This window comes from Staurois parvus, unplaced genomic scaffold (genome assembly GCF_062004578.1).
Source record: "Staurois parvus isolate SC_StPar_1 unplaced genomic scaffold, SC_StPar_1.0 ptg001210l, whole genome shotgun sequence".
NCBI lineage: Eukaryota > Metazoa > Chordata > Amphibia > Anura > Ranidae > Staurois > Staurois parvus.
In genome coordinates, this window is record NW_028319006.1 from 303,256 (window position 1) to 325,433 (window position 22,178).

At 44.5% G+C, this 22,178-nt stretch overlaps 1 protein-coding gene across 1 annotated transcript in view; it reads left to right on the forward strand.

Annotated features, from left to right (window-relative positions):
• The window catches only part of IGDCC3 (immunoglobulin superfamily DCC subclass member 3), a 292,665-nt gene that overhangs the window by 64,103 nt on the left and 206,384 nt on the right, over window positions 1-22,178 (forward strand). Inside the window, exon 2 of the mRNA XM_089660195.1 lies at window positions 20,129-20,434. Coding sequence (XP_089516321.1) covers window positions 20,129-20,434 — 306 coding nt within the window. The remainder of the gene's footprint in view (window positions 1-20,128; window positions 20,435-22,178) is intronic.

The following is a 22,178-nucleotide window of genomic DNA, read 5'->3' on the forward strand; positions in this document are numbered from 1 at the left end:
CGCATACCAGGGATCATGGATCAGTTTGAATACATCAGAATACTTGAAGAGGTCATGCTGCCTTATGCTGAAGAGGAAATGCCCTTGAAATGGGTGTTCCAACAAGACAACGACCCAAAACACACCAGTAAATGTGCAACATCTTGGTTCCAGACCAACAAGATGGACGTTATGGAGTGGCCAGCCCAATCCCCGGATCTTAATCCAATAGAAAACTTGTGGGGTGACATCAAAAATGCCGTTTCTGAGGCAAAACCAAGAAATAGAGAAGAACTGTGGAATGTGGTCCAATCATCCTGGGCTGGAATACCTGATCACAGGGGCCAGAAGTTGGGGGACTCCATGCAACACAGATGTACAGCAGTTTTCAGAAACAGTGCGACTACAACCAAATATTCATGAAGTCATTCAAAGGAAAGCAAAATCTTCAAACATTTTTCAGTTTATATAGTGAATGTTTGAGTTTGTAAAGAAGAATACAAACAATGCAATTTTTTTGAACCGTCTAATATTCACTTTTCTTCCATTTTTTTAGAGGAACAACACAAATTTGATGTATTTTTCTTCATGTTTTGATTTGGAATAGAATGTGTCGTGTTCCCAATGCATTTGTGTGGATGGAAATAAAAGCTATTAGAAGGATTTTCAGCTTTATTCACTTTTTTCAACACACTGCTATTATTTTGAACACAACTGTATATATACAGTCTCCGGGACTTTTCCAGAGCTTCTCCCATCCTCTGGAACTCTCTACCCCAATTTATCAGACTATCACCTACTCTGCTCACTTTTAGGCAATCTCTGAAAACCTATCTCTTCAGGGAAACCTATCCTGCCCTCAGCTAATAATGGAATCTTCTACTCCTTCCTACCAGTCCATCCCCCACAGTTACTACCTTTTGTACCTCCTAGATTGTAAGCTCCCAGGATCAGGGCCCTCCTAGCCCTCTTGTATTGAACTGTATTGTTGCTGTATTGTCTTCCGTTCTATTGTAAAGCTCTGAGCAAACTGTTGACGCCATATAAATCCTGTATAATAATAATAATGTCCGAATTTCTGCTGCGCCGAAGGGTTAACATATTTAAAAACAAACGAAGCTCAAGAAATGATGAAAGTCACTAATTTATTAAAACAGGTGGAGTGTCCGTGAGCCACAGCTGGGAAAAGTCAAAACATTGGTGAGAAAAATCTTGGAATTCCATCCATGAATTATCTGTGTAACACAAGAACTTCCAACTGTGTCAGCTACTGGGAATCCTCGTGCTGACTAATAGATTCTGTAAGATGACGAGGAGCTCCGCTGGTCTCCATACACGTCCACACTTCTAGAGAGATAAGTGGTTTGGTGAAGAGCCGAGAGACATGATACTGCCTTCTAAGTAGTCTAAGTAGCAAATCGAATCTCAGCTCTTCCTCCGTGTTAATGGGATTCCAACTTCACGTGACTTTCACTAAAATCCTTTTCTTCTGGTCTTTTCTAAATGATAGAAAAATGAAAGAACACATATTGTAAATGATCATTTTTTTTTATAATTCTGTAAAAGCTGAACACCCTATTATGTTTATAGTCAACCTCCCATCTTCCGTCTTTTTTCTAAGGTCAACAGGTCTGTAAGGGGGGACCCAGCCTATTTCCAAATGGCCAACGCATACAGCTGGGTCTCCATCTTTACATGCAAGGCATCACGCTGGTGGTCAGCCCAAACCCACATGCTGTTCACGTGCACAGATGTTGGTCCTAGACCTCTATTCCACATCCTTCTGGTCCTAAACCATTAACTCCTCAACACCTGAAATATTCACACATATTATTAGTATACCAGATTTTTGTAGCGCCAACAGTCTTTACAATATAAGGCCCCTTTCACATGGGGAGGACTCCGTAAAGCAGATCCACCTACACATTGGGGGACCTGTCTGCTGATACCCACTGAGCAGGCGGATGGCAGGTCCATGTCTGCTCCACTTGTGTAGAGTGGACATGAACAAGCCTACTTTTCTCTATGGGGCGGTTGGATGTAAAGGGACTGTGATCCATTCCATTAGACGAATGGGGAACCGATCCCCATCTGTCTGTTTTTGGTGGATCAGATCGAATGAAGGCGGTGCACACATGTCCATTTACATCTGCCTCCCCATTGAGAATAGTGGGTGGTCTGATTGGATCTGTTTTTCCACTCGTGTGAAAGGCGCCCAAAGGGAGACATTACAGGTAAAATACAAGAGGGTGCAGAGGGCCCTGCTCATAAGAACTTGTAATCTAATAGGGTGGGGTAAGTGGTAATAACTCTGAGGGATGAGCTGATGGAAGAATTAAAAGTTCAGTTGTTAGGTGGGTGGGGGATAGGCTTCCCTAAAGAGATGAGTTTTCAGCAGGGGCGGACTGACCATTTGGAAACCCAGGGGCAGACTGACCATTTGGAAATTTGGGCACTGCCAGCATATAAACCATTTTCCTGATGGGAGAGTTTTTTCTGTTGTGCGCAGTTGAATAATCAGGTGCTGTTATAAGGGAAGAAAGCTTTAGGGTAAACCAGGGGCGGACTGACCATTTGGAAACTCGGGCACTGCCTGAGGGCCTTGGGTCAGTAGGGGGCCCCATGAGATGCCCCTGGTACCTTTTTCATAAGCGTTTTTGAGTTAGGGCAAGGACGCAGGGGCCCCATGATCCCCTATTGCCCAGGGGCCCCATGAGTTGTCAGTCCACCCCTGGGGTAAACTTCTACTAGCACCTTTAACCGGTTCTGGGAGCGGTTCAGCCCATTAGGCTGGTTCCTTTGTGTAGTGTGAGTGCTCCAAACTGTGCCTGGGACCGGTAAATTGAACGGCGCACAGAACCACTTGGAACCCTTCATACCTGGCGTGGTTCATTTGCGATCTGGTATGGTTTTCTGCAGTGTGAGTGCAAACTGTGCTGGAGCACAATTCTCTCCATCGAGAACTGTGCAGTACAACAAGGATCACTGGTCTGGGTAGCAGGGAAATGTTCCCGGGAAAACTTTATTATTATTATTATACAGGATTTATGGCGCCAACAGTTTGCTCAGCACTTTACAATATAACGGGAGACAATACAGCAACAATACAGTTCAATACAAGAGGGATAGGAGGGCTCTGCTCCTGGGAGCTTACAATCTAAGAGGGAGGGGCTAGCAGTACAAAAGGTAGTAACTGTGGGGGAGGGACTGGTAGGAGTATTAGAAGATTCCATTATTAGCTGAGAGCTGGATAGGCTTCCCTGAAGAGAGGTTTTCAGAGATCGCCTAAAAGTGAGCAGAGTAGGCAATAGTCTGATAAATTAGAGTAGAGAGTTCCAGAGGATGGGGGAAGCTCTGGAGAAGTCCTGGAGATGAGCATGGGAGGAGGAGACAAGGGAGCTAGAGAGCAGGAGGTCGTGCGAGGAGCGGAGAGTATGGTTTTGATGATATTTGGAGACAAGATCGGTGATGTAATTTGGGGCGGAGTTATAAATGGCTTTATACGTTATTGTTAATGTTTTGAATTTTATCCATTGGGCAATGGGAAGCCAGTGGAGGGATTGGCACTTCCTTACAAATCAGTGTGCGTGCAAACCAGCGGGGGAAGGAAGAGAATCGAACTTGGGCACCGTTCACTTAAACCAGCCTGAGTTTGAATGCCCCTTAGACTATGTTTGGCGGTGTGCCCTGTTTGCCACTTTTTTCTTCAGGCCGGCATTGAGGTTGAGCTGTAGTTCCGTGCTTATTCTTCAAGGTAAGCAAACTCTCATTAGTTTCTAGATCTGCTCTAAAACCCTTTCTACTACTCCTGTCCTCCTAGGTCAGGGGTAGGCAACCTGCGGCTCTCCAGCTGTTGCAGGACTACAAGTTCCATCATGCCTCTGCAAGTCATAGCTGTAACTGTCAATTTTGCAATGCGTCATGGGAAATGTAGTTCCACAACAGCTAGAGACCCGCATGTTGCCTACCCCTGTCCTAGGCCAACTGTGCCACTCTCCTGGTACTCCAATTTCTTAGCTAACCCAAAGCTAAACTCTGGGCATTACCTCATACCAGGGGCGGACTGACCATTTGGAAACTCGGACACTGCCCGAGGGCCCGGGGTCAGTAGAGGGCCCCATGAGATGCCCCTGGTACCTTTTTCATAGTCTTTTTTGAGTTTGGGCAAGGACACAGGGGCCCCATGATCCCCTATTGCCCGGGGGCCCCATGAGTTGTCAGTCCGCCCCTGCCTCATCCCCAACAAATCCTAAGCCAAAAGCCCCATTTACTTTCCTAAATTCATGGTCACATGATTCACCAAGTTCTGAGTGACTAAGACCGTTTCTATTGGCTGTCCAGCAGCAGGGCCCTCTTATTTTCTAAAAGACTGCACAGAATGATAATAACACAAAATCAGTGTCACCTATACACAACACGTGTGGATATATAGTATATAATATATGATACCCCCTAGACGCCAGAATATAACTTTCTCCCCCGAAAGTCCAAACAAAAATCAAAAGTCTATCTCAGCGTCCATATAATGTCAGTAACCCCTAATGTGATAAAGATATACTTTCTTCTTATGTAATAATCTTCCTCCATATGTGATTGATACTTCATCCTCCAAATGTCATCCTCCATAAAAAGAAAATAACCGCACATTGTGTATTATCCTTAATATATTTGCATAAATCATAGGAAATACACTCACAAAATCCGTGATAAAATCGTGCTAAATCATTTCACCATGTGTCCACTTTTCATGTGTCTGTAATCCTTAGGGCTCCATGTACACGGGGCGTTTGGAAAACACTTCTGAACGATGGAAACTGACTGCTGGAAAACGTAGGTTAAAAAAGTCTGTTTAGCCGCGTTTGCATGCCGCGTTTAGAAGCGTTTTTTAAAGATAACCTCAGGAGACCCTCCAAAATGCCCAGAATGCACTGAAAACAGTAAAAAATTAACTATTTCAGACATTTTGAAAGAAATAGAGCAGAAGCAGAGAGAGCAGTATGTGTTGAGATTAGCTGTCTTTTTTTTTTTTTATAGTGTTTGGATGTGTTCCAGCTCATTTCTGTGCAGAAATTATTGCAGCAGTGTCTAACATATTTTCTTTCATGGGAAACCTCAAAGTATGGTGTACCGGGTCCATTTGAGTACCGGGAAAACGCTTTGCATGCATTTTTCATGATGAAAAAAGCATCTGGAAATGGAAGAGTTAAACATTTTTTCCAAATGCAAATGCTTATAAACACGTTTAGACGTGTTTGGTGTTTGAAACGCTAATAAAATTGACTGCTGAATGCAAGTTTTGTGTGTTAAAAAAAAACGACTGTAAACTCAACTGCCTGTAAACGACGATGTGTACATGGACACATAGGAAAACATTAGGGAGAGATCAGGGGCTGCTGAAAAAAAAACGTGAGTTTATCAGCTGCAGTGTACATGAGCCTTACTCTTACCCTCAATAAACTTGAAAAAGGCCTTGTGATATATTCCTCCAATAGTCTCCTCCTCTTATCTCATCCTCCCCTTCTTAAACGATGTACCTCCGAAGAAAATAAATTATAGCGCAGTATCTTCCAAATCCTTCAACTATGTGCTCTCCTCACTCCTCAAATGTGACCACCAGTGCTGCGTGGGTGACACTCCACCACCTCACAAACCATGCACCTTACCAGACAGCTTTGGTCCACGAGTATAAGATACAAATGGCTCCTCTCAATCAGTAATATTCCCGGCTTCCAAATGGCATCATATCATGTATTAGAATTAAAGGATATATAGTGCAGTATCTTTAAAATTCAACCATCAACCACCAACAGCCAGCATGTAATACACATCTCATCTCCAAATTTACAACAGCGTTTGTTTGTTCAAAAACCACTTCCAATATGGCCGCTCCGAGACTTCCGGTCCAACGTCTGACGTCACGTCCTGATTCGTTTTGTCACTTTCGACTTTCTCTAAGGATGAGTCAAGTCTGTTGGCGAGACCTTAGCAGGTGGAAAAAGGACTTAGGGGCCCCTCGATACTAAGGGCATAATGGGCTATAAAACCCTTTTATGTCAGCCTTCCTCAACCTTTTCAACACAGAGGAACCCTTGAAATAACTTTCCGGTCTCAGGGAACCCCTGCTAAAAATAACAATCTCTAACTCCTGATACAGTAGTGTGATGGTCAGTGGGAAGAATGTTCCTCACACTTGTCGTCAGTGGGAAGAATGCTCCTTATACTTGTGGTCATTGGGAAGGAATGCTCCTCACACTTGTGGACATTGGGAAGAATGCTCCTTACACTTGTGGTCATTGGGAAGGAATGCTCCTCACACTTGTGGACATTGGGAAGAATGCTCCTTACACTTGTGGACATTGGGAAGAATGCTCCCTACACTTGTGGTCATTGGGAAGAATGCTCCTTACACTTGTGGTCATTGGGAAGGAATGCTCCTTACACTTGTGGTCATTGGGAAAAATGCTCCTCACACTTGTGGTCATTGGGAAGAAATGCTCCTCACACTTGTGGTCATTGGGAAGAATGCTCCTCACACTTGTGGTCATTGGGAAGAATGCTCCTCACACTTGTGGTCAGAGGGAAGAATGCTCCTCACACTTGTGGTCATTGGGAAGAATGCTCCTCACACTTGTGGTCATTGGGAAGGAATGCTCCTCACACTTGTGGTCATTGGGAAGAATGCTCCTCACACTTGTGGTCAGAGGGAAGAATGCTCCTCACACTTGTGGTCATTGGGAAGAATGCTCCTCACACTTGTGGTCATTGGGAAGAATGCTCCTTACACTTGTGGTCATTGGGAAAGAATGCTCCTCACACTTGTGGACATTGAGAAGAGTCAACCCCTTACAGAGAGCTAAAACCATCAATGGTGTAAGTGGGAACTTATCTGAGAGGCAGAGACAGCTCATTGCTCAAGGAACCCCTAGCAAGCTCTAGAGTTCCATGAAACCCTGATTTATATCTTGCTAACTGAATTGGCATCTAATAGGTACGATGAAGGGAAACTAAGGTTAAGCGTATCGGTGAGTTTCATAGAAATGAAATGGCGCTGGTTAGAACCTCCTCCCCAGTCTCATCATCAATTTGAATCAAATTAACCTCCCACAAAATCATGGCAAATTTAGATTTCTCTGCTAGATGTCAAATTACAACCATTCAGGTAATAAAAAGTTTTAACAATCTCTATGAGGGATTACCGGTGTCCAGCAGATAATAGTGTAGTGTAGGGCTACCCCCTTGGATTTGGGTCCCCTTATTTTCCTGCACAGCCAGGCAATACACATTTTTCCACTCTTTCATCCAAAGTCAGTGAGCTTGTTTCTGTTGTTTTATTGAGGGTTAAACAACTTGGATGATGGCTAGTGGTATATGGGATGTCCAATGGAACTGAAACAACCTACAGGATAAACATCCTATGTACAAACAGCAAAAATTAAATCCTGGAATTTCTACTCCTTCTGGAGTCTCCTTTGTCTCTTATTGGATCAGCACAGGGTCCTTTGTAGGAGCAGTTAGTCCCCTTAGATAAACCTCTTCAGACCCCAGATAAAAATCTCCTTATCCACCTGACTGTCATGAAAAGTATCCCAGGGCAAGGGATTCTGAGATACATAAGTATAATGTTTCAGGGAGAACTGGTAGGGTATTGAACCTGACTGCCCTCTCTCTTGTAGGCCCAGGGGGTGCAGAGGTGCTCACACTGTCCTATTCCTGTAGCTTTAAAGTTGAAACTGCTTTCAGGCCTTACGCTAGGCTGGTTTCTTCCCCTGCTGACTAGCTGTCCTTTCCTGTAGACTTTAGAACAGTGGAGGTCCCTCTTTCCTGCTCCCAGCCTGTAGGTCGACCCACCTCTCCAGGGCACCCTCCCAGGCTCCACACCAGCTGCACCTTCCTCAATCCATCTTCAGTCCGACTACTCTTACTGGCCATGCTCTCTCATATCTATGGGCTGATCTCTCACACTGCCAGGCCTCCTACCTTGGATTGGTAAGACTCTGATAAATATGCAGATCAGCCCCTCCTCACCTCTGCCTACTGGCTTCTAGAAATGTCTTCAAGTTTCTAGAGCAGTTGGAGGTACCAGAGGACTGACCTGTAGAGTCCTCCAGCCCTAACCTGAAGTTACATAGTTACATTGTTAATCTGGCTGAAAAAAGACCATCCAGTTCAAAAGTCCATCCAGTTCAACCATAGAAAAAAAAAAAGTTATAATCCTACACCCACAGTAACCTTGCTGACTCACAACCAGGCCTCTAGCAAGAATCTAGCTATACACAACAACTATCTGCACTAGAGGACACTACAATAGGAATGCGAAAGTTGACCAATCATGACCTGGCAGCACAGTAGTTTAGTGGTTAGCTCTTCCACCTAGCAGCACTAGGGTCATTGGTTTAAATCCCAACCATGGCACTACCTGCCTGGAGTATGCATGATCTCACTGTGCCTGTGTGGGTTTCCTCCAGACATGCTGGTAGGTTACTTGTCTCCTATCGAAATCTGAATGTGAGTTAGAGACCTTAGATTGCAAGCTCCTTGAGGGCAGGGACTGGTGTGAATGTAGAATAGAAATGTAAAGAACTGTGTGAATTGATGGTGCTATAGAAGTAACTGAAATAAATGAATGACACCAAAGCTGGGAGCTGTTGATACTCAGGATTGTGTGGTCAGGAGTCCATTGTCACATAATAATTATAAAAGCTGTTACATTTTAAACCATAGGGCCATTCCCTGATGTATCCAATCAATGAACACGCACAATGGATTTTCCATTATTATGATGTTTATTATCTATTGTGTAATAGCAGGAAATAATATATCAGTTTTAATTGTCAGCTGCAAGAATGGGCTTCTGCAAAACATATTACTCATCCCTGTGTAGAAAAACACATGAATAGTCCAATAATGGCAAAACGGAAGTGTCTTCATTTAATTCCTTCAACAAGAGGATATTGGTTCTGAAAAAAACATATTTATATATGTAATGTAAATTTAAGCGATCTTCCAATTATACGGCTGTATTTGGAAATAACTGACATTTGCCAGCTGTCACCCATGTCGGCTATCATACCATCATCCAGAGCCAATCAGAGATCCATGGTGCACGGTGGCCATAGTTATGGCCTGAGCTAGATTCGCATAGTGAGCTGTCATGTACCTTTAAAATGAAATGTTCTTTCTTTTTATAAATACTCATTTGGAAAAGTGATGGATATTTCCTAAATGTACATAGGCTTGCCATTTAATTGATACAAATAACATTTTGCGTAGATGTTACTATACATTAATTACATTAGGTAAGGAGCACTTATCCACTTTACCCAATTGTCCTCAATGCTCCACTGAATTTGGAACTTTCTTCTAAAAGCGGAACTAAACTCCGAAAATCTAATTGAAAACACTATTTAATTCATCTTTACTATTTGAAGAAAACTCCCTCATCCATCCATCCATGCCTCCATGCTTTATTTTGTTGAGAAATTACTGGAACCCCCCCCCCCCCCCATTCCCTAGCATTTCTAGCTGCAGCCAACTTGAGTAAGGGCACATGATTCCCGTAACATTTACTTCCTGGAATCCACCTGCGCTTAACTCAGGCACGCAGGCAGGAGGGATGGCTTGGCTGAGAAAGCCCCTCTTTTCAAGAAGTCTCCTGCAATTTAGGACATCTTTTTGGCCTAGGCCAGGAACCAGGAAGTAACTTAAAAAAATGTAAAAAAAAAGTTTAAAACAAGTAAATATAATCTACCTTCCTGTCCATTTACTAAAGCTAGCAGCATAAAGATTGAAAATAGTTCATGTTGGTTGAGAGAGTGAAGTTCTGCTTTAATATCTGTTTTGAAGTAGCAGGAAAGAATATATCAATTTTAACCCCTTTGCGACGGCGCCTCGCAGAGCTTTAAGAGTTTCAGACGCCGGGAGGCAGGCCGGGTTTTAGGGTCATTTGACCGCCGTGATTCACCGTCACATAATCGGAAAAGGTCCCGATCGCAAGGGGAGATCAGGACCTTTCCGTGAGTCACGGACATATGTGCTGGGAGCTCGCAGGGCGAGCGCACTCAGCACATATGTATTTTCTAATGGCACGCAAATATGCAGCCGCTCAGTGTCAAGGCCCAGAGGCCGCATATTTGCGTGCGCTCGACATCTAGCGGTTAATGGTCAAGCTGCAAGAATAGGTTTCCACAATCAGTGCGCGCTAACCCTGTCTAGAAATACGCATGAGTGGGCCAATAAATGGAACAAACTCAAACGTCCTCATTTAAATCCTTTAACATGAGGATGCCGGTTCTGAAAAACATATTTCTATTTGTAATGTAATGTAAATTTAAGCGATCTTCCAATTATACGGCTGTATTTGGAAATAACTGACATTTGCCAGCTGTCACCCATGTCAGTTATCATACCATCATCCAGAGCCAATCAGAGATCCATGGTGCATGGAGGGATGTTGTGGCCTGAGCAAGATTCTTGCATAGTGTATAGTGAGTTACAGGGGCGGACTGACCATTTGGGCACTTCCTGAGGGCCCGGGGTCAGTAGGGGGCCCCATGAGATGCCCCTGATAAATAAATGACATTTTCCGGCTGTCACCCATGTTGGCTATCATACCATCATCCAGAGCCAATCAGAGATCCATGGTGCATGGAGGGATGTTATGGTCTGAGCAAGATTCTTGCATAGTGTATAGTGAGTTAGAGGGGCGGACTGACCATTTGGGCACTTGGGCACTGCCTGAGGGCCCGGGGTCAGTAGGGGGCCCCATGAGATGCTCCTGATAAATAAATGGCATTTTCCAGCTGTCACCCATGTTGGCTATCATACCATCATCCAGAGCCAATCAGAGATCCATGGTACATGGAAGGATCTTATGGTCTGAGCAAGATTCTTGCATAGTGTATAGTGAGTGAGTTATCAACTACAGTCTCAGCTTCATTGAGTAAATGGAAAGTGCTCTCTGAATGGCACCCATGCCGAGTAACCTCCCATGTTCACGGAGCAGCATGTAAGAGTGGCTTTGTAATTGGCTAGAGGTTGGTGCCCAGAGCACAAGTCCCTGCCCCACTCCTGTCTTTGTGAGAACACTGTCCCCCCTCTCGAGGCCGAACTCTTTGCCATTTTGTGCCCACTCTAAGCCTGAGGCCTCCACATAACATTCTCGGCCATTGAATTTTATGTCCCAAAGAAAGAATGTCCACACAAATGAGTAGAATTGCTGAATTCAGGGGACAGCACAACAGTCACATGACATCGACATACATTCCAGAGTCACTTGACAATACATAGTCTAACGCATTTAGTGTCAGGTCAACCGCCAACGCGTTTCACATGTAGCTTCTTCAGGACTGTGTGTTTAAGAAGGTAAAGTACCAATAGTATAAAAAGATAACATACATTAGTACACAATTGATCAATAAAGGTTATGTAAGATATTTGTGGGAGAAAAAGGACATAAATTTAATTTGGTTGCAGCATTGCATGACTGCGCAATTGTCAGTTAAAGTAACACAGCGCTGTATTGCAAAAAATGGCCTGGTCAGGGGGTGGGAGGGGTCAATCCTCTGGAGGGCAATTGGCTAAGGAGATAAAGTGGTAATAGTATGAAAATATAACATACATTAGTAAACAATTGATCTGTAAAGGTTATGTAAACCTTTATAGCTCATTTCCCTCCCCCCCCCCCTTATTTCCTGTGAGCAGGGGCGGACTGACCATTTGGAAACTTGGGCACTCAGTAAGAGTCCCCATGAGATGCCCCTAGTACCTTTCATAGGCTTTTTCGGGTGTGGTTTGAGTGTGGGCGAGGACACGGGCCCCATGATCCCCTATTGCCCGGGGGCCCCATGAGTTGTCAGTCCGCTCTTGCCTGTGAGTGATATGTACCAGCTTGTAGCTAGTATCCTTATCTGCAGCTGTTATTCCGAGGTTATATTTTGCAGAGTTTAGAAAGCCTTTTGAGTGTATAGAAAGTGAAAGAAGGAATGTATGCATGATGTAATCATTGGTATATACGCTTGTAAGAAGTAGATACAAACCACTCGGCTTTGCAGGCATGACCCCGGCTGAGTCAAAACAGCACTGTTTTAATAAATCACTTGTTTTCCTCAAAAGTCCGTGTCCGGAGTTTTCCTGGTTTCCAAAATTGCTACTATAGTACAATATATATGTAAAGCGCTGTGTAAATTGACTGCGCTATACAAGAACCTGTAATAAAAATAAATGCACTGCAGCACATTCAACATGGTTTCCTATGGAACACATTCACATCTATGCTTTTTTTGAGCTGCTGCATTTTTGGAACGGGTCAGGGACTTTTTTAAAAGCAAAAAGCAGCGTTTTTGCTGCAATAGAGTTCATTGAAGAAGCTGCTGAAATGCGATAGTGCATTTTTGCCGCTTTTTACATTTTGCATTCTTATTCTGCCCAGCACTGCCCATTCACTTTAACAGAAAAGAAAAGAGCTGAAAAAAAACGCGTCAAAAACACATATAGAAAAACACAAAATGAACTGCAAAAAGCACTGGAGAAAGCATCAAACGCAAAATGCATATATGTGAACCAAGCCTCAACCGGCCATCCCACTTAGGGCTCATGTACACTGCAGCTGATAAACCCACGTTTAGGAGCTGTTCAGCGGTTTTTTCAGCAGCACCTGAACTCTCTCTAATGTTCTCCTATGTGTCCGTGTACACATCGTCCTTTACAGGCAGTTGAGTTTAAAGTCGTTTTTTTAATTATTATTATACAGTATTTATAAAGCGCCAATAGTTCGCTCAGCGCTTTACATTACAAAGGGGGACAGAACATGTGACAGAACAATACCAATACAATGCAAAACATGAGGGGATCGAGGGCCCTGCTCCTTGGAGCTTACAATCTAGGAGGGAGGGGATGGTGGCACAGGAGGAGATAGCTGTGGGGGATGGAGTGGTAGGAAGAGTGGAGGAGGTCGGCAAATTAGCAGGGGGTGGGGTAGGCTTCCCTGAAGAGATGGGTTTTCAAGGTGCGCCTAAAGGAGAGGAGAGTAGGTGATAATCTGATGGGTTGGGGCAGGGAGTTCCAGAGGATGGGTGACACCCTGAAGAAGTCCTGGAGGCGGGCATGGGAGGAGGAGACCAGGGAACTAGAGAGAAGGAGGTCTTGTGAGGAGCGGAGTGTGTGTGTTGGGTGGTACTTGGATATTAGGTCAGTGATGTAGTTCGGGGCAGTATGGTGGACAGCTTTGTACATCAGTGTTAGGATTTTGAATTTGATCCGTTGTGTAATCGGAAGCCAGTGGAGGGATTGGCAGAGGGGGGTGGCGGAGATGGAGCGGAAAGGTGAATGAGTCTGGCAGCCGTATTCAGGATGGACTGAAGCGGGGATAGCCTGTGGTGAGGCAGGCCAGTGAGGAGGGAGTTGCAGTAGTCGAGGCGTGATATGATGAGGGAGTGGATGAGCTGTTTAGTGGTTTCTGGGGTTAGGAACGTGCGGATTTTGGCGATGTTGCGGAGGTGGAGTCTGCACGAGTTTGTTAAAGATTGGATTTGGGGCTGGAAGGATAGGTTGGAGTCCAGAATGACACCAAGTACTCTGGCCTGCGGGGCGGGTTTGATGGTGGTGTTGTTGGATGTGATGGAGAAGTCAATGGGGGGTGGTGTGCGGGCTGGGGGGAAGACAAGAAACTCGGTTTTGGAGAGGTTCAGTTTAAAGCAACAAACTTGCGTTCAGATGTTGATTTTATCAGCGTATCAAACGCAAAACGCTTCTAAACGTGGCAAATTGCATTTATAAGCGTTTAACTCTTCCAGTTCCCGATGCTGTCCAGAGCCTTTTTTCATCATGAAAAATGCATGCAAAGCATTTCCAAGGTGCTCAGATGGACACAGGATGTTCCTACCAAGCTTGTGACACATTGTAATTACCAATTAATTTCATTCACCTTTTCATACACTAAGGGCTCATGTACACTGCAGCTGATAAACTCACGTTTAGGAGCTGTTCAGCATTTTTTTCAGCAGCCCCTGAACTCTCCCCAATGTTTTCCTATGTGTCCGTGTACACATCATCATTTACAGTCGTTTACAGGCATTTGAGTTTACAGTCATTTTTTTGAAAGCAGAAAACTTGCATTCAGCAGTCTATTTTATCAAACACAAAACGCTTGTAAACGCGGCTAAATGTGGCAATTCACGTTTGCGTCTGAAATTTTTTTTTTAACTCTTCCAGTTCCTGATGCTGTCCAGAGCCTTTTTTCATCATGAAAAATGCATGCAAGTGTTTTCAAGGTACTCAAATGGACAAAACACTGAACAGAGGATGTTCCTACCAAGCTTGTCACACATTGTAATGACCAATTCACACCTCAGACCTCTCAAACCCTTGGAAACAAAAGATATGTTAATGACCATTCACACCTCAAAGTCCTCATGAAGACCCCCTGCCAGGTGGCCTTAATGACTCCCTCCACCAGACACCTTTCCCACCCTTGGAAACAAAAGATATGTTAATGAGCAACTCACACCTAAGCTAATCTCAACACATACTGCTGTCTCTGCTTCTACTCTCTGTATTTCTCTGAAACAATCTGAAATAGTTATTAATTTACCACTTTTCAGTGCATTCTGGGCATTTGGGAGGTTCTCCTGTGCTTATCTTTAAAAAGGATTCTAAACGCAAACACACATAAACGCGTTATGAAAACGCGGCTAAACATGCTTTTTTTTACCTACGTTTTCCAGCAGTCAGTTTCCATTGTTCAGAAGAGTCCCGTGTACATGGGGCCTTAGATTACATAGTTAGTCTGGCTGAAAAAAGTCCATCCAGATTGTGCCCCTCCCTCTTAGATTATAAACTCCCAGGATCAGGGCCCTCTTAACCCTCTTGTATTGAACTGTATTGTTGCTGTATTGTCTCCCTTTATATTGTGAAGTGCTGAGCAAAGTGTTGGCGTGATATAAATCCTGTATAATAATAATAACCCCAGTTTGCGGGACACTTGCAGAGCAGCGCTAATCACCTAAATGGGTATCGATCGATGAGAGTATAATTGCTGCCAAGGCTGCGAAGAATAACATTACAGCCGTGGCATTTTAGGAGAATATAATTTGATATTTCAGGAGGGGGGGGGGGAGGGGCCCTGTCAGGTAGGTTGTACGGGGCCCCGTCTGCCCTGGCTCTGGGTGCTACACTGCAGGAATAGTAACACAACTGACAAAATAATCATTCATATTGGCTTTGAATGCCAGCAAAACTTTTAATTGATTACCGAAGCCGGATTCATTAGGATGGCACATACGGGAGCAGATCAGCATTGGAATGCAATGGTGTGGGCTGTGTGCGATACATCTGTTACTTTTGATAAGACATATTGCAGTTTTCTTGAAAAAAAGAGAAGATTGTAACACAATCTGCGCTGGTTTTCACGCTGCTGCGTTGATAATTAACTATTTTCCAAAGCTGGTCATGGTAAAAAGCTCCCATTTGTGATCTACTCAATATTCTCAGCAATCTATAATCCTTGTTAGTGTTTGAGCCACATGCAGCAAATAGTCACTATGGGGGCAATTCACTAAAGGCTAAATAATCCTAAAAATAATAATATAATAATAAAAAATAATAATTCAATAATATAATCAAACCAAAAACACTGAAATGTGAAATATAGCGCCAAGTTCGCCCATCGCTGAGCAAAGTCGCAGAATCGTTTTCAGTGTCTGATGAGGAATTTCCCCCACGAATCATTATCACTCAATTCTGCAAGTGGTTCTGATTTACTATCGCTGTTCTCTAGCCGGTCTAAAACCGCTTTTGACCTAAAGGGACGCTTTTTGGACGCCATGGACGTTTCTCAGTTTCCAGGCAGAAAGAACAGTAAAAATGCAGGCAGGGCGCCGGACAAAGCACTCGGGACAAAATGTATGTGAAATGGTTTGATACAGGAATGTTATACTATGTGATTTTAGTGATTTTAGTGAATGTCACTTTTTAAAATTTTAAAATTTCCCGCCGTTCCGTCCCCCGTACGTCCCGACGTCGCAGGAATAAAGTCTAGTTCAACCAATAAAAAGGCAAAAAAAAAAAAATTATACAGTCCTACAAACACAGTTGATCCAGAGGAAGGCAAACAACCCCAGCAAAGCACGATCCAATTTGCTCCTGCAGGGGAAAAAATTCCTTCCTGATCCCCCGAGAGGCAATCGGATATTCCCTGGATCAACTTTACCTATAAATGTTATATCCAGTTATATTCTGGTATCCAAGAAAAAATCCAGGACTTTCCTACAGCAATCCACTGAGCTGGCCACAACCAACTCCTGAGGGAGTCTATTCCACATTCTCACAGCTCTTACTGTGAAGAAGCTTTTATATATTTGGAGATGCAGCCTGGGTTCGCATTGATGGGTGTGGAATCCGCAGCAGTTTCTGTACGAATTCCACACCGCATCAGAATTGCATCACGCATCATGTTAACAACACCCCCCGAAATCAGTCCGCAGAACGCGGTGCGATGTGCAGAATCGGATCGCAGCGTAGCGGTGAATACCCATGCGATCCGATTTTAAGGCAGACCAAAAAAAAGGGTCCTGCGCCTTTTCGGTGCTGATGCTGATGCGGTGCGATTTGAGCCATACAAAATGTATGGCTCAAGTCGCACCGCACAGAATTCACATGTGATTTGCACAGGAATGCGGTGTGATTCCTGTGCAAATCACATGCGATATGCCACACCGCAGAAGTGTGAACCCGGGCTAAATCTCTTTTCCTCTAGACGTAAAGAGCGCCCCCTTGTCCTCTGTGATGACCTCAGGGTGAATAAGTCTACACTGAGTTCACTATATGAACCAACAATGTATTTATACATGGAGATCATATCCCCCCTTATGTATTATACATGGAGATCATATCCCCCCCTTATGTATTATACATGGAGATCATATCCCCCCCTTATGTATTATACATGGAGATCATACCCCCCCTTATGTATTATACATGGAGATCATACCCCCCTTATGTATTATACATGGAGATCATATCCCCCCTTATGTATTATACATGGAGATCATATCCCCCCTTATGTATTATACATGGAGATCATATCCCCCTTATGTATTATACATGGAGATCATACCCCCCTTATGAATTATACATGGAGATCATATCCCCCCTTATGTATTATACATGGAGATCATATCCCCCCTTATGTATTATACATGGTGATCATATCCTCCTTATGTATTATACATGGAGATCATATCCCCCCTTATGTATTATACATGGAGATCATATCCCCCCTTATATATTATACATGGTGATCATATCCCCCCTTATGTATTATACATGGAGATCATATCCCCCCTTATGTATTATACATGGAGATCATATCCCCCTTATGTATTATACATGGAGATCATATCCCCCTTATGTATTATACATGAAGTTCATATCCCCCTTATGTATTATACATGGAGATCATACCCCCCTTATGTATTATACATGGAGATCATATCCCCCTTATGTATTATACATGGAGATCATATCCCCCTTATGTATTATACATGGAGATCATATCCCCCCTTATGTATTATACATGGAGATCATATCCCCCCTTATGTATTATACATGGAGATCATATCCCCCTTATGTATTATACATGGAGATCATATCCCCCTTATGTATTATACATGGAGATCATATCCCCCCTTATGTATTATACATGGAGATCATATCCCCCTTATGTATTATACATAGAGATCATATCCCCCCTTAATCTCCTCTTCTCAAGAGAAAATACATTTCTCTTTCCTCATAGCTGAGCTCCTCCATGCCTCTTATCATTTTAGCTGCCCTTCTCTGTACTTTCTCCAGTTCCCCAATGTTCTTTTTGTGAATTGGTGCCCAAAACTGAACTGCATATTCCAGATGAGGTCTTACTAATGATTTGTACTGGGGGGGGGGGGAATGATATCACTCTCTCTCTGGAGTCTATACCTCTCCTAATACAAGAGAGGATTTTGCTCGCTTTAGAACCCGCAGCTTGGCATTGCATGCTATTATTAAGCTTGTGATCTACCAGAACCCCCAGATCCTTCTCCACCATTGATTCCCCCAGTTGTACCCCCCCTAGTATGGTAGCTCTGTGACTGCTGTATCCATCGGACACAGCTGATCACATGACATGGTAAAAGGCCAATCACAGTGCCCTTTTACCACAGGATCAGGTTATCGGCTGCACTTTCCTCACGCTGTCACAGCGTAAGGAAAGAGGAGAGCCGGTAATCGGCAACTGTGTTTAAAAAATCAGAGGCAGTCCAGCCTCCAGGCCCAACAGTGTCCATCAGTGCCGCCAGTCAGTGTCTATCAGTGCCGCCAGTCAGTGTCCATCGGTGCCGCCAGTCAGTGTCTATCAGTGCCGCCAGTCAGTGTCTATCAGTGCCGCCAGTCAGTGTCCATCAGTGCTGCCAGTCAATGCCCATCAGTGCTGCCAGTCAGTGCCACCTATCAGTGACCTTCAGTGCCGCCTATCAGTGCCCATCAGCGCAACTTCATCAGTGCAACCTCGTCAGTGCCGATCTGTGCAGCCTATCAGTGCCTACCAGTGCAGCCTCATCAGTGCCACCTCATCAGTACCTATCAGTGTCCATCAGTGCTGCATATCAGTGCCCATCAGTGCAGCATATCAGTGCCCATCAGTGCAGCCTCATCAGCGCACATCAGCAAAGGAGAAAATTACCTGTTTGCAAATTTTTATAACAGAAACTAAGAAAAAACATTTTATTGGTCTTTTTTTCATTTGTTTAGCAAAAAATAAAAAACCCAGTGGTGATTAAATACCACTGTGACGGAGGGTAAGCAGGACAGAACACACAGAGTAGATGGCAAACAGTTAAAGCTTTATTAGAACAGACAACAGTCACTCAATGGGGAGTAGTGCAGAGAGAGAGAGTCCAAAATACTTGTAATCCAGCCCCGGTGGGCAAAGTTAAAGTCTCTACAGCAGTTCATACATAGTCAGATAACACCAGGGAAGCATACACTCATGCAAAGCTGATGTGGTAGCCTCAGGCAAAGCTGATGTGGTAGCCTCAGGCAAAGCTGATGTGGTAGCCTCAGGCAAAGCTGATGTGGTAGCCTCAGGCAAAGCTGATGTGGTAGCCTCAGGCAAAGCTGATGTGGTAGCCTCAGGCAAAGCTGGTGTGGTAGTGTCAGGCAGAGCTGGTGTGGTAGTCTCAGGCAGAGCTGATGGCGTTGCAGGCAGGGCTGATGTAGCTTCTGGGGTCCCCCTGCTCCAATGGGGCTTAGGCAGAATCTGGCCACTATCGTCCCGCCGCAGCTGGGATCCCTTAGTGACTGTACACAGAATGGCACAACAAGAGAGACCAGTACTGGCCTCTTAAACCCCCCGAGCAGGATGAGAGGTGGGGGGTTGGTCATTATCAGGTGACAATGAAGAGAATGGACAGGAATGGAACTACAGTAATTTAATTTGTAGCTGTAAACAGAAAATACTGGTTGGACAGGCTGGACACTGAAACAGGATAATTGGATTTGCAGCTGTAAACAGTGTAACAGTGGGGGAAATACATTAATACAAAAGTAAGGCACTAATTAGGGATGTATACACTAATTGAATTTGGGACCTTTTGTGGAGGGGGAGCCTTAATTACAGCTAGGGGCCTTTGGCACACATGAGTGAATACTAATTGGAGGAGGCTCTTCCTATGGCCAGGAGGGATTAGGAACAAGGAATTAATACCTAGGGAACTGGGTTGGCAGAGAACTCATATCGTGACACTCCGGATCAGTAAGCATGAATTGATAATTGGCCGGGCCCCTATACCGTGACAACCACCAAAAAAAAACTCTGTACGTCTCAAAAAAATGATAAAAATGTCATATGGGTACAGTGTTGCATGACCGCGCAATAGAGATTCAAAGTGCAACAGCGCTGGCCTGGGCAGGAAGGGGGGTGAAAGTGCCCGCTAGGCAAGTGGTTTAACCCCATTTGCCACATAGTTGCCCAATTACACAGAGCATTGAGGTCGGCTTGTAAGTCGGAGACATCCTGTACGGATTGCATGCAACAGCTAGACTTGCATTGTATGATGTGTGATGATAGGCATTCTATGGAAGGTCTACTGACCAATAACTATTCTTTGTTTTCTGCCAGGTTTGGGTCACTCGGTGGAGCTGGTGTTTACAGCAGAGCCCAGTGATGAAGTGGCCACCCCGGGGCAGTCTGTGACTCTGCCGTGCTCTGCAGATGGTGTCCAGCCAATCACTATAACTTGGAGGAAGGACGGTGCACCCCTCTGGCCGGGGTCCAATGCATTCCCACTTCCCAACGGCTCCCTTTACCTCCCGTTTTTCGCCAGCGATAAAGATGATGGATCGTCTGACCGGGGAGAGTACGACTGTGTGGCACAAAACCGTTTCGGGTCCGTGGTGAGTCGCAAAGCAAGAGTGCAGGCAGCAGGTGAGCTGAACAACTGATATCACCGACCATTGCTATTGGATTATGAGGGATGTACTGAAAGTAATGCAAAATTGTGCATTATTACCTTGCGCAGGTCGTTCAAATGGCACGACTTGGTAGAGTAACTTTTCCTCCATGGTAACTCTTCTTCTCTTTCAGTGCAGGTCAATAATGGATTCCAAGCAGAAGCATCATGCTGTCATTGAGTCCTTGATGAAGGAAGCCATCCAATATCCACAGAAGCCTTCACCCCTCCATCATCAAGAACCCAACGAGGACACATTGCTTCTGCTTGGAATCCATTCTTTACCTGCAATGGGAAAGATTCATCAGTTAGAAGGTTTTATATATACAAAGGCTCTACCGAGAGTAATGCATAAGTGGGCATAACTTTTTGCACTTTACATATTTCGGTAAATTTCACATGTTGGTAGAATAACTATTCCTCTATAATAGTGGTCCCCAAACTGCTGCCCTTTGCCTGCCTTTACCCAGACTATGGGGATGTCTCCCACTGATATAAATGTTGAAACAATATTTATTTCACTGACAATAATGATGGGGCACTACTTCTTCCACTGGCGCCATCAACGGGGCACTATTCTTTCCACTGACACCAATTGTGAGGCACTATTCCTCCCACTGACACCAAAAATGGGGCACTATTGCTCCCACCGACACCAACGATGGGGCACTGTTGCTCCCACTGACACCAACGATGGGGCACTTTTCCTTCCACTGACACCAACAATGATGCACTATTCCTCCCACTGACACCAATTGCAAGGTACTATTCCTCCCAATGACCCCAATAATGGGGCACTATTCCTTCCTCTGACACCAATGATGAGGCACTATTCCTCCTGCTGACATCAATGATAGGGCACTATTTCTCCCACTGACACCAATGATGGGGCACTATTCCTCCCACTGACACCAATGATGGGGCACTATTCCTCCCACTGACACCAATGATGGGGCACTATTTCTCCCACTGACACCAATGATGGGGCACTATTTCTCCCACTAATACAAATGATGGGGAACTATTCCTCCCACTGACACCAACAATAGGACACTATTCCCCCCAATGATACTAATTGCAAGGCACTATTCCTCCCAATGACACCAATGATGGGGCACTATTCCTTCCACTGACACCAATGATGAGGCACTATTCCTCCTGCTGACATCAACAATAGGGCACTATTTCTCCCACTGACACCAATGGTAGGGCACTATTTCTCCCACTGACACCAATGATGGGGCACTATTTCTCCCACTAATACCAATGATGGGACACTATTCCTCCCACTGATACCAATGATGGGACACTATTCCTCCCACTGACACCAATGATGGGGCACTATTCCTCCCACTGATACCAATGATGGGGCACTATTCCTCCCAATGATACCAATTGTGAGGCACTATTCCTCCCACTGAGGGGGGAATATTCCTCCCAAAGACACCAATGATGGGGCACTATTCCTTCCACGGACACCAATGAGGGGGGAATATTCCTCCCACTGATACCAATTATGGGGCACTATTCCTCCCAATGATACCAATTGTGAGGCACTATTCCTCCCAATGAGGGGGGAATATTCCTCCCAAAGACACCAATGATGGGGCACTATTCCTTCCACGGACACCAATGAGGGGGGAATATTCCTCCCACGGACACCAACAATGGGGCAAATGAAAAAGGGGCCTCCAAAGGCAGACCCTGATGTAAAGAGGG